This window comes from Phacochoerus africanus, chromosome 8, assembly GCF_016906955.1.
Source record: "Phacochoerus africanus isolate WHEZ1 chromosome 8, ROS_Pafr_v1, whole genome shotgun sequence".
In the NCBI taxonomy this organism is placed as follows: Eukaryota; Metazoa; Chordata; class Mammalia; order Artiodactyla; family Suidae; genus Phacochoerus; species Phacochoerus africanus.
This window is the reverse complement of record NC_062551.1, coordinates 92525309-92537570: the sequence shown is the minus strand read 5'-3', so window position 1 is coordinate 92537570 and position 12262 is coordinate 92525309. Positions and strand designations below refer to the sequence as shown.

Sequence of the window (12262 nt, the reverse complement as noted above, 5' to 3'; positions counted from 1 at the left end):
TGGTCCATACTGGTGTACCTGGCCCTCCTGCGTCCTGACCCAGTGAACAATCTCTCATCACTCACTTTCCCTTACCAAGTCCTTCCAGAAACATCTTTGTCTTACCTCCATTTTAGGGAGGTGGAGTGGAGGCCCAGAGCTCCCCGCCCCGGCCCCCCAGCTGGCCACGACCAGGACTCAGGTGCCCCGCCTGAGCCCAGCCCCTCGTCTTCCCGCAGACCATTTCCAAGTTGCCCGTCTCCCCATGTGACTGCGTGACAGTAAATCATTTTAAAGACTTGGCATTTCTGAGAGGAGCTGGAAAATACCAGGCCGGAGTTCAGAGCGTGTGAAGCATCTTTCATTTAGCGAGTCCTGAGCGGCGGCTGGAAGGGGCGGAAGGGCCGGAAAATGTCACGGGGAGGAGCTGCTGGCAGCTCCGGGCCCTGGCCCTGCCCCTGCCCCTGCCCACCCGCCCACAGACAGCCTGCGCACCTGCTGACATTTAATTCCTCTGTAGCTGACAGCGAGGGAGGCTTGAAGACACCTGCTGCGATTTCCCCCGGGGACCTCGAGATGTCCCCCCTCCCAGGGCCTGGAGCCCCAGGCAGAGGACGGGAGACGTGGAGCCAGCCTCAGGGAAGCCAAGCCTTCTTAGAAAGTCATAAACAGCACGCTTCACCTTCTCCGATGCGTGTTTTTAATTGACGTAAAATAGCGTCCAACGAAATCTAAATTTCAGGTGTATGTATTTTCATTCCGCATCTGGATTCATTACTCAGTGGTCACGACTAAAGGTCTAGTGACCATCCATCACTGTATAGTTGACCCTTCCACCCTTTTCCCTCACCGCCCAAGTCCTGTTCCCGCTGGTAACCATCAGTCTGCCCTCTATCTATGAGTCTGATGCATCTTTTGTTTTCTCTTTAGGGCCACACCCGCGGCATATGGAGGTTCCCAGGCTGGGGGTTGAATCAGAGCTGTAGCTGCTAGCCTACGCCAGAGCCACGGCAACGCCAGATCCGAGCCCTGTCTGTGACCGACACCACAGCTCATGGCAACGCTGGCTCCTTAACCCACTGATCGAGGCCAGGGATGGAACCCGCCTCCTCGTGGATGCTACCACTGAGCCAAAACAGGAAATCCTAATGCATCTTTAAATCTCTGTCACCAACCTCAGTCTCCTGCTCCCTGGGCTCCATAAGCTCTTCCCACTCGACTTGGGCATGATGACCCCAGCTCTTCACCTCCGCTCGGCACAGAGGACATCTGCCCAGCCTCACTGTCACTTGGGACCTAGTCCCTCTTTGAGCCTCAGTGGACATGACTGTAAAGTGAGGACAGTCCGGACACCTGCCTGGCAGGACTGTGGTGGGAACTCACCACAGATCAGCCTTTTGTGATAGGGTTTCTACTGAGGTCTTGGGCCAGCTCTCATCTAAGGGAGCCCCACGGAAGGACGTGACAAAGGAGAAATAATAGCCTGTGTTGTGGATGCCAGGCACGGAGCCAAGCACTTTATATATGTCCTGTTAACAACCTGTGAAATAGATCGTTTTCCCCTTCCTGAAGCTCAGAGGGGCTGGATCCCTGGTGCCAAGCCCAGCTTCCATCCCCTTTGGCTTTGCAGCCCCCTGGAGCCTCAGAGACATGCCCCTCTGCCCACATGCCCATCTCCACCCTTAGACACAAGACTTGACAGAGCCAGACAGCTGCCCAAGTGCTCGGAGCTTCCCATGGGCTTTAGTGTGGGGCTGCGGACAGGCCTCCAGGGATCTGGGAGCCCATGAACTTGTATGTCGTATTGCGTGTGAGCCTGGGTTGCGTGGTCGAGGTGGAGGAGATCATCAGCCATGGAAAGGCTTTGGAGCCTCTTCAGAATCTGCAGGGGTCACGACCCCAGGGGGATGAGGACCCCTCCCCCCCAGGCCCACCTCCTGGGGCTGCTGTGGAGGTTGCATGAGGTGAGCGGCCCAAAGCACCTTGCAGGGCTAGCATACCTGATAGGTATTATCTAGAAGGGGAGTCGGCAAACTCATTCCATAAAAAGAGCCAGATAGGAAATATTTTGGACTTGGCGGCACAGACAGTCTCAGTGGCTACTATTCAGCTCTGAAGCTGCAGCACAAAAGCAGCCAAAGACCATAGGTAAACACGTAGGTTTTACTGTGAGCTCATAAACTGCTTATAGACACGGGGAGTGGGCCCCTTTGGGCCACCAGCTGTAGTTTGCCAATCCCTGCTTTAGAAGATGGAGTCCTTCTCAGTTTGGGTCCTGTACCTTCTCTGAACCTCTGCCCGCCTCTTTCTGTGTTCGTGATGCTCAGGACAGGAAAAGGTAGCAAAAACTGCCGTTTATTCAGGGCACAGGTTGTACCAGGCACGGGTCTGGTTTTTTCCGCATTAACCTCGTTTCATCCTCATAGCATCTGGATAAGATGGATATTAGTAGTAGTAGTAGTTCCATTCTACAGATGAGGAAACTGAGGCAGAGAGGCGAAATGAAGTCCCCAGGTCACACAGCTACCTGGGGGTTGGACCCAGCTTTCTGGCCCCAGTTCTTAACTAGGACATGGGTGGGGCTGGGGTGGGAGACCTTCTCTGTGGGCCCTGCCACTCCAAGTGTCTGGAGCTTCAGCCAGAACAGATTTGGCCCCTTTGCTTTCTCCCTCTCGGCAGGTCTCACCTGCCCCAGCTCGCCCCTGCCTCCTTGCCCCTCCCTGGGCACCTGACACGAGCTCCCCCTTCTCGTGGCTTCGAGGCGGGGGCTCATTTGAGCGCATCCAAGATCGATGTTGTACATGAGAAGGTGCAAATGTAAAGCTGGCTAAAGAGCATAATAGAATTTATGGAAATCGCTGGCTCGCACCATAGCCCTAGCAATGATGGAGGTGATTATTAATTAATCATGGTCTTGGGGGAACAGTATCAGTGCAAGGAGTAATTAAAATGAAGCATTGTACAGTTGTACGGAATGATGATTTATGAGCCCGAGGAATTGCCGCTCTGCCCTCTCCCCTCCGGCAGGCTCAATGGGAAGGATTAACTGGACGGATTGTTTTCAACAAAACCAGTGGCTTACGGACAGATTTCGATCTGGACATCATCAGCCTGAAGGAAGATGGCCTGGAGAAGGTGCGCGGGCTCAGGAGTGGGAGGGCAGGCCAAGAGCAGGGCCTCCTTAAATCGGCGACGATAGAGACCCAGACCCAGGCAGACACCCAGATCAAGGGGTCAAGACCTGGTCTCCCTGCCCCCTTGGCTCAGTGTGACCTGGTGTGGCCAGTCAGAGAACACAGGTCAGCTCTTGTCTGACTCCAAGGGTACAGAACCCAGTGGCCTGGCCGTGGCAGGTACCCAAAGATTGCCCTGTGAGCGAGGGCCGCCCCAGATGCTTGACCTGGGAAAGGTCAAATGAAAGGCTCATGGGGCAGACAGACTGCCTCTAAGTCCCTGCAGGACTCTCATGGGGACAGAGGGACAGACGTGGCCTTGGGTAAGAGAAACTTGCTAATGTCCAGGGGGTACCCACCTGGGAAGTAGTGAGTTCACTGTCACTGGAGGCATTTAAGCAAAGATGGAACAACCTCGTTGCTTGTCTGGGAGACTGGAGGTGATTCTTACCCTTGGAGAGAGATTGAAGCCCATGGATTCTGAACCCCCCACCCTAAGCTTCTAAGGCCTCTTCGATTCTGGGAATTTCAATGAGGAAAGCAGGGCCTTGGGGCTGGGGCCTCACATCTGGTTACCATAGTAACATTTATAATGGGGCCAATTCTGATCCCTGGGAACTCTCAGCATATTCTGACAAAATCGGGCTACTGGGCTGAGAAGGAGATTTAACTTTAGCCCCTGATTCTCAGCATCCCCTGAGACCTGGGGCCCACTGCCGGCAGGTCCCTGGAAGCCACCAGGGCACCTCTCCAACCCTGGGCATGGGGGTTAGGAAATGCAAAGAGGCCAGAAATGGAGTCGGGGGGCCACCTCTGGTGCCCTCGATTTCTCTCCCCTGCTCCCCGCCCTCCCTGGTCCAGGCTCTGCCTTGGATTATTTAATCACCCTCCAACCTGGCTTCCCACCTCCATTTCTGAGGCCTCCAGCCATCCTGATGCACACACAGATGAAGCCACCCTGCCCTGGACCTGCATGTAGCTCCCTAGGGCGAGGCATTCAGTGTCCGCCCCTGAACCTGAACCTCTAAGGCTCTCCAGGAAATGTCCCATTTGCCCCTGCAGGCCTTGTCTCCACTAACCTCCGAAACATTCCCCATGGCCCAGTCACACCCCCTCCTGCATCGCCCAGCCCTTGGCCCTGCCATCGCCCAGGTTGCAGGAGTGCCCTTTTGCCTTGGTTTCATTCCTGCAGGCACGGACCAGCTCTGCCTGGGTTGCATTTTGTGGCCAAGGTGACTCCATTCACACCTGAGTTTCCCACAGACTCGTGGGGTCGGTGAGCAGGGAGGGGTGGCCTGGGGCACTCTCACCTTTCCTCTGTGACTCTTCCAGCCCCATGTAACCTCAGTCCCCTACGGACAATCACTGTGACCTCTCCTTCAAAGATCACCGAAGCCAGTTGGTCCAGTCCTGTTCCAACTACATCTTCTCAAGCCCTCTTCCAATTTAAACCCCCACAGCCCTGGGGCGCCCCTTCCTCTGCTGGCAGGTCTACTGCAACATTTTTCCCTCAAGTAGCCATCTCATTTTTTGCTCCCTCGGCTAGCCATCCCTGGAGATAACCTAAAATTCTAAGGATGGCAATTAGATAGCACATATGCCACCACCTCCCACTCCCGCACCCGTGGCAGGCATCAGTGATGGCCCTTCAGAGCCCTTTTGCCATCTGAGCCCACCGGCAGCTCCCCCCAGCCCTTCGGCCACCGTATGCCTCAACCACGGCTAATACTCGAGAAAACCTCTCTGTTCTACCAAGACAGAGGTTGACCTGCAGAGGTTCCATAAGAGGCTCCTGGCTACAGCGGCCCCCCTGTGCCCCCCACCCCCCGCCACCCCAGATTGTGAGCAGAGAGCCTCTGAGCCTCTGAAGGCTGGGTCCTGCTCAGTCTTAACAGTTCTCACAACCCCGTGGCACCTGGCATCTTAGCAGGTCCTGCAGCTGGAGCTTAACAGATGCTTGCTGGGGTGAGGGTGCCTGCTGTTCCTTTAGCCACTGGCCAGCTGTTAGTTGAGAGCCTCCTGCACCCAAGTGTGCTGCCAGGGTCCCTCTTGCCAGGCTTGACTCTGATCTCAGCCCTGTTAAGAGAAGAGCCTCTTGGATGCTGTCTGCCTGTCTCCTCTCCTCTTGGCCTTGAGGGGTCCGTGTAGACAGAGATGCCACCTGGAGAAGGTGCTGAGCCCCCAAACACAGCCCGCTCAGCCTCTCATCACTTCTCTCTCATCACTTCTGTTTGCTAAGCCGGGTCATCGCTGATCCAGCCAGCTCCAGCCGGTGGCTTTGGGAGGATTAAAGCCGAATTACCCAAGCATAATTACATGTCTCTCTGCTATCTGCTTTGCACAGCACTCTTAATGGGATATTTGCACTGGGCCTCTCTGTTTAATAGATTAAGTTTCCCAAGGACCACCCCCCAACTGGACCAAGGACAGAATGGGCAGGCCAAAGCCCTCCTTGAAAGCGAGGAGCCGGGATGGGCACAGAGTGGCTCTTCAAGAGGCCCCGGTGTTTGAAACAATTTGTAAACTTGGTCTTCCCTTTGCCTCCCTCCAGCCACAGGCCTGAGGCCCCCGTGGGCACCATGGGGGCAGGGATTATGCCACCTCAGCCAATGTTAGCATATCTGCCAGCTTCAGAAGTGAAACCACAAAGCAAACTGCCTTCAGATCCGGTGGCATCTGCTGCCCCCAGGAAGGGTTCTGGGCTCTGTCCTACCCTCCCCCAAATAGCAGCAAAGTCCAGTCTCCTGCCTTCCTGCACGTGACACGTGTCCCTGTCCTTCCCAGATGCCTAATGAACATCTCCCTTGCTCCAGGCCCTGCCCTGGATGTGAGTGGGCATCTGGCTCCAGACTGGGGTACCCAGGTCTTCCCCAGGAGGTGCCCCAACGGACTCGGGTGACTCTGTCCCAGACAGGATGGGAGCCTAACCCTCACGCTGATTCCTCATGGTATCTGTTGCACCCCAGGCTGGTTTCACGGCCCTCCTCGGGCTGTCTTTATGTTCCTCTTCTCCCTCTGCATTTTCCCTTCTGGCTGTGATGGGTTTGCCAGCAAATGGGGAGCTGGCAGAATTCAGGAGACACAGCCCCTTGGGGGCTTCCTCTGGGAAGGAGGGAGGCAGCAAGGTTGCCAGAAAGGTTGGCCCCAAACATGTCAGCGATGATGTCAATCCCTACGAAGGACGGGGACCAGGGGTCAGCTTGTTGGTGCAGAGAAAGGATGCAGAGACCACGAACTCAGCCCCCCATTCTCCATCTGTCCGTCCATCCAGGTTGGGGTGTGGAGTCCTGCCGAGGGGCTCAACATCACAGAGGTCGCCAAAGGCCGAGGCCCTAATGTCACCGACTCTCTGACAAACCGGTCCCTCATCGTCACCACCGTGCTGGTAAGAGCCACGGCCCTGCAGGAGGCGCTGGGGGAGGGCTGGCCATCGAGGCTGTAGGGACCCCTCCACCACACCACCCAGCATAGATCAGGCAACTCTTATGAGACTGCTGGGAGGCTGGGAGATGGGGGAGGGGAGCTGCAAGAAGGTGGGGACATTGAGAGTCCCTCAGAAGGTCCCCAGAGAGCAGCCAGAACACAGCAACGCTGCTCACGGCCACAGGCCAGAGACCCCGGCAGGTGACTGCGTGGCCTCTTCCCAAAGGCAGAGCGGGCTGGCCCTCCTGCCTGCCTGGGACCTGCCTGGCCAGCCCTTCTGCATAGGCCTGGGCCTCTGCATCTCACCCTCACCCAGTCCCTGAGCCCCTGATGCCATGTTGGGTGAAAAGAGGGAGGGGTAAGTGCCCTCTGCACCAGGACTCAGGGGCCGCCTCTTCCACCCCAGTTTCCAGGGAAAATGCCCTTCCCACTTGGTTCCCCAGGTGTGGCAGGTGCCATGGCCACACCTGGGGAACCAAGTGGGTGCTGGGAGCCCACACCTGTGCCACCCTCCACAGTGCCACCCTCGCCATGGCCATGACCATTCTCCCTCCACCCTCCCTCCATTGCCCAGGACCAAATAGTGCTTCCTGCCTCTGACCATTTCAACCCAAGGGATGGCTCTTGGGGTCTCCAGGCTCTGGGCCTCTTGAGGCTCCTAGTGAGCAGGACACACCCAGGCTGCAGGCTTCCTTTGGCCAGTGCTGTGCCCACTCCACGTGCACCAGCCCTTCCTGGAAGACCTCCGGGGTGTCAGAGGCTCCGATCCGGACCCACCCTCTCAGAGAGGCAGCATGCTCTTGGCCCCCAAGCTGAGCCACATAGTGAGAGGGCAGCCCGGTCCCAGCCTGGTGGATTCTGACCAAAGACCCTTTGTGGAAAGTTCTGGCCCTGCTCATCTCCTCCTGATAATAAAGCGAATATGTTTGTAAGGACCACATGCGCAGAGGCCATTCTCTACCGAAAACAGGGAGCTCAACCTGGTTTGCAGCCCTCGGATAAAGCAAGGCTGCCACAGGATGGAACCTGGAAGCAGCACTGGGGTCCCCGCTCTGGGCCTTCCACGGCTGGTGTTTGGACAAGGCTTGCCCCACCTGCCTCCAACCAAGGGCAGCTCAGCCAGGCCCTACTGGACCATCCTGTGTCCTCCCTCTAGTGCCAGGGATATGCTCAGTGGCTGGGTTTGGACACCATGGAGGAGGAAGGGATGTGATAGTTAAATCTCATTCTCCGAAGAATCCAGTGAGCAGCAGACATCTGGGGCACCGTTAGCTTCTGGGGAGCAGTTGTAGCCAATGGAGCTTATCCCCAGTCCCCAGGTTTAATAGTCATTATTAAGGGGGTCCAAGTTAAAGGCGATGAGACCTAATAGTCCTGGACATGCTGCTGATGGAGTCAGAATGAGAAGGCTGGGGACACACCTACTCCCCTCCTTTTGAAGGTGAGACCCCCACTGGCATCTTCCCGCAGACCATACATCCTGCCTACCTTTATTGATTGTCTTTTTGTTCACTAAAAAATATATATGTAAATATCAGGAGGCCTATGGTGCAGCAGGTTAAGGATCCAGCATTGTCCCTGCAGCAGTTGGGTTGCTTCTGTGACACAGTTCGGTCCCTGTCCTGGGAACTTATGCATGCCACAGCCGCAGCCAGGAAAAAAAAAAAATACACACACACACACATATACATATATGTATATATATACATATGAATGTATCAGACTGCAAAACCAGTGAGTCAGAAGATCTCCTCAGGAACAGGGGGAAAATGTAAAAAAAAAAAAAAAAATATATATATATATATATATATATGTATATGTATATATATATATATGATTAAAAATAAAATAAACTGCAAGGATCTATGGTACAACACAGGGGATATAGCCAATATTTTATAATAACTCTAAATGGAGAGTAACCTTTAAAAGTTGTGAATCACTGTACTGTGCTCCTGAAATTCATATAATACAAAAGTAAATAAAAAAAGAATAAAGCAAAACATAAAATAAAGCTTTAAAATAGACCAAAATAAAAAGAGCCAAAGGGATTAGAATGAAGAGTGATGAGCAATTAAAGGAATATTGATGTGGGTAAAAATAGAAACGATAAAAGGAGGGTTGAAAGAGAGCGAAATTAAAAAGGTTAAAGGGAAAATAATAAAGAGAAAAATGAAAATAAGGAATGAGATAAAAAGGAAAGCTATCCAGAGAGACGAAAAATTAAAATAAATAATTAATGGCTCTGGCTAGAGAAGGTGAAAAATGTAAAACCAGAATGTCAGAAAGTAAAGGGATAAAAGTGTGACAAAGCTAAACTATACAAGGGTAAAAATAAAATAATAAAAAGCTGGTAAAAGATTAAACGCGGAGCTGCATGAAATGTGAGATATAAATAAAACACTTTTCAGAAGACAAGATTAAAAAAAGGTAAAACTAGTAGGCTCAGAGAGATTAGGAAAGATGATTAAATGAGCTGAGATGATGCAGCCGCAAAACAATGTTCCAACAATAAGAAGGGAGCTAAAGATAACAGACCAAGGGGATGCAAAATGCACACACCTTCAAAGACCACAGGGTTAAATTTTATTAAAATGGCAGCAGCCTGGTTTCAAGGGCGTAAGACCCTGCTGCAAAGTCGCAGGAGATTTTTCTACACCCGCGGAGGCAAGATCCCACAGACATCCTGTGTTCTCACAGCTTCTTGGTCAATACTGAAAGCAAACGTCCCGACCTGCTGCCCTCATTTGCTCCCTGGGGGGGTTCCACCCACTGCGTCCAGCTGGCTTTCAGCACCCCAGGGACCGAGAGAAGGCCCTTTTGACTGGCATCCTGGACACAGCTCCACCTGCCCCACTGCCTCTCATCCAGGCAAACTTGAGCCCCACAGCTCTTGGGGACAAGCGAGCACGACCAGGACACCAGGGCAGGACTCTGATGGTTAAGAGACTCAAGGAGTTCCTGTCGTGGACCAGCGGTTAATGAACCCGACTAGTATCCATGAGGTTGCGAGTTCGATCCCTGGCCTTGCTCAGTGAGAGGGATCCAGTGTTGCCATGAGCTGTGGTGTAGGGCACAGATTCAACTCAGATCTGGCATTGCTATGGTTGTGGTGTAGGACAGTGGCTACAGCTCCGATTGGACTCCTAGCCTGGGAACCTCCACATGCAAGTGTGGCCCTAAAAAGACCAAAAACAATTTTTTTTTATTAAATAAAATTTTAAAAATTAAAAATTAAAAAAAAATTAAAAATGAAAGAGACTCAAACCTTTGAGTCTGAGTGCTGGCTTTACTGTTCACTAACTGTATGACCCTGGAAAATTGCTTAGCTGCTCTGTGCCTCAGTTTCCCCCTCTGAAAAAGAGGTGGTCATGATTGAACCTACTTCATGGAATTGAGAGAATGACTGATTAACAAAAATAAATGGCACAGAGTGTGCCCTAAGTTATTACTGATTATAAATCCAGTCCCAGGAAGCTCAGGCTTAATTCAGTAAAGAGAGTAAGAGTTCTAGAGAAAACCTCTGCTTCCATCCACAAGCAGGACCCTAAACTATGCTGAAGATTGAGCCTGACCACGATCACAGAGGTTCTCTCTGCCTGGTACGAGGTGTGTTAGGAACGTTGAGCTTATATTTGAATGCCTTTCAGGTGCCACAGACCCCACCCTTCCCTATTGTTTGCCCTCGCTATTGCTTCTTACACAGCTGTTTCCTGACTGGTCCCTGAAAGCATTAGGGCTTGTGACCTCCTGCAGCCCTCAGAGCTCTAATCTCCTACTGACACATAGAACTCTACCTCCCAGCCACCACCTCATCTCCTGCCTTGGCCAAAGTCTGAGCCTTGGTCTTGACATCATGGTAATTCGCTACCCTTGGATTCCTTTGCCTTGACCTCTGACATGGCCGCTGACCCACTTGAAGCCAGTGTCCCACCATCTTAACCCCGTTACGCAGTATCAGATACTCTCGGGGTCTGGGAGTGACCCATGACCCGGCTCTCTCCATTCCCACAGCCCAGAGTTCATGGTCTTTCCTGGAGGTAGATCGGGGGGCAGAGGATATGACACCCAGCCTTTACGGTGGTGTCCAAGAAACTCTCTGTGTCCAGCTGAAAATGTCCTCAGAATCTCTTGAAAGTCTCAAGATGGTCTGCATGTCCCAGAGCCCTGAGTGGGGTGAGGGGGGTGGTGTGTGGTGCTCTCAGTGTGGGCTCTTGGGGACAGTGGCGTCACTTGTGGGGAGTGACCCAGCCTGATCCAGCCCAGTTGCTCTGGCTGAAAACCCAACTCCAAGCTTAGCAGTCTGAATGCAGGGCCAACACCTCCTGCAGAGAGCACTGGCCCCTGCCTCTCTGGAAGTGTGTTGTCAGGGCAACGGTGCTTTGAGTGACAGGCAGGTACCAAGCCTGAGTATAGAAACATCCACCAGCTTTGCCTCTGGAGAACAGGGCTGGACCTGAGACCCTGATGAGAAGGGGCGTCTATCCCTCTTCTTGTCCCTAGAATCCAGATGTGGCAGAGAGCTCAGGGATGTGTGGGGGCTGTCCCAAAGCCCCCGCTCTTGTCCCTCATCCTGATTCTGGGGTTAGGTGCTAAGGGCACATCACCCTGGCCACTCAGACAAACAGAGCTCGGACCCCGCCCTCTCTGGCCTCTCAGAGCCGCAGGCTTTTCCCCATTCCTGAGGCTGAAACAGCAGGAGCAAGAGGCTGGAAGTCTGCCCTCCCTGCCTTCTCCCTACCCAGCCCCAGCCTCTGTTCAGGTTCCACTCTTCCGTGAGCTCATGAAAAATTCATCTGCCCAAACCTCAGCTCTTACACCGAGAAAACACACTCACCTCACTCCTGGGAGCCCTGCTTTGGAAAGTTAAGGGTTCTCAGGGCTGCTGAAGTGAGCAACCATGTTGGCATGCATGTGGGTACCCCCGCAGGTGTGGGATTGGCTACACACGGGTGTCTGAACCCACACTGATGGGTGTGTTTGTGCTGTGTGCACATTGTGACCCACTTAGACTCAACCTCCAGGCGGGTCAGCTCCTAGCACCCTGCACACTAGAGGGGAGAACTGGGGAGGCCAGGATGCAAGCTGGGAGAACCATCCATCCATCCATCTGGTACCAGGGACCGCTCCTGGTCCCACCTGCTGGGAAATGCGACTCCTAATGCTCTGCCCCGGTTCTAACGGGCAGAAGCCAAGGCCTGGGGTTCAGGGTCCTTGGCCTCTGTATCCGAGCAGCACAGAACATCCGAGAATGTGGTGTGTTCGTGCCAGAGGCAATGTGTGCTTGTTAACAGGTGTGTGTGTTGGGGAGTATGTTGAGATGCCTAAGCCAGAAGGGGGCTTGGAAATGCACCTCTAGGTAGCCAACCCACAGCTCTCCCTGCACCCCCCCCAAGACCCCCTCTCCCAACTCCACAGGTCCTGTCACTGGGAGAAGATTAGCACCAGGCCCAGCTCTCAAGCTGGAGAAACTAGACTAAGAAACCAGACTAAGAGCTCTGGCAACGAAAAGTCGGAAAAGGTTATTTTTCTGGACCCCTGTTTCCTGTGACTTGTTGCAAAGAAATATTACCCCTGTTCCTACGGCTGTTCTCCCAGAGCAATAGGAGAGCGTGAAGTTATGAAATTGAGGGCACCTTCACTGAGCAATCGATTAGCAGCCGAGAGAGCTTGTGAATTGGCTGTCT

The 12262-nt window shown here is 53.4% G+C and overlaps 1 protein-coding gene across 1 annotated transcript in view; it reads left to right on the top strand.

The window, feature by feature from the left end:
- Positions 1 to 12262, top strand: part of GRIK3 (glutamate ionotropic receptor kainate type subunit 3) — a 92736-nt gene that overhangs the window by 33150 nt on the left and 47324 nt on the right. Inside the window, exons 7-8 of the mRNA XM_047793377.1 lie at positions 3007 to 3114; positions 6424 to 6537. Coding sequence (XP_047649333.1) covers positions 3007 to 3114; positions 6424 to 6537 — 222 coding nt within the window. The remainder of the gene's footprint in view (positions 1 to 3006; positions 3115 to 6423; positions 6538 to 12262) is intronic.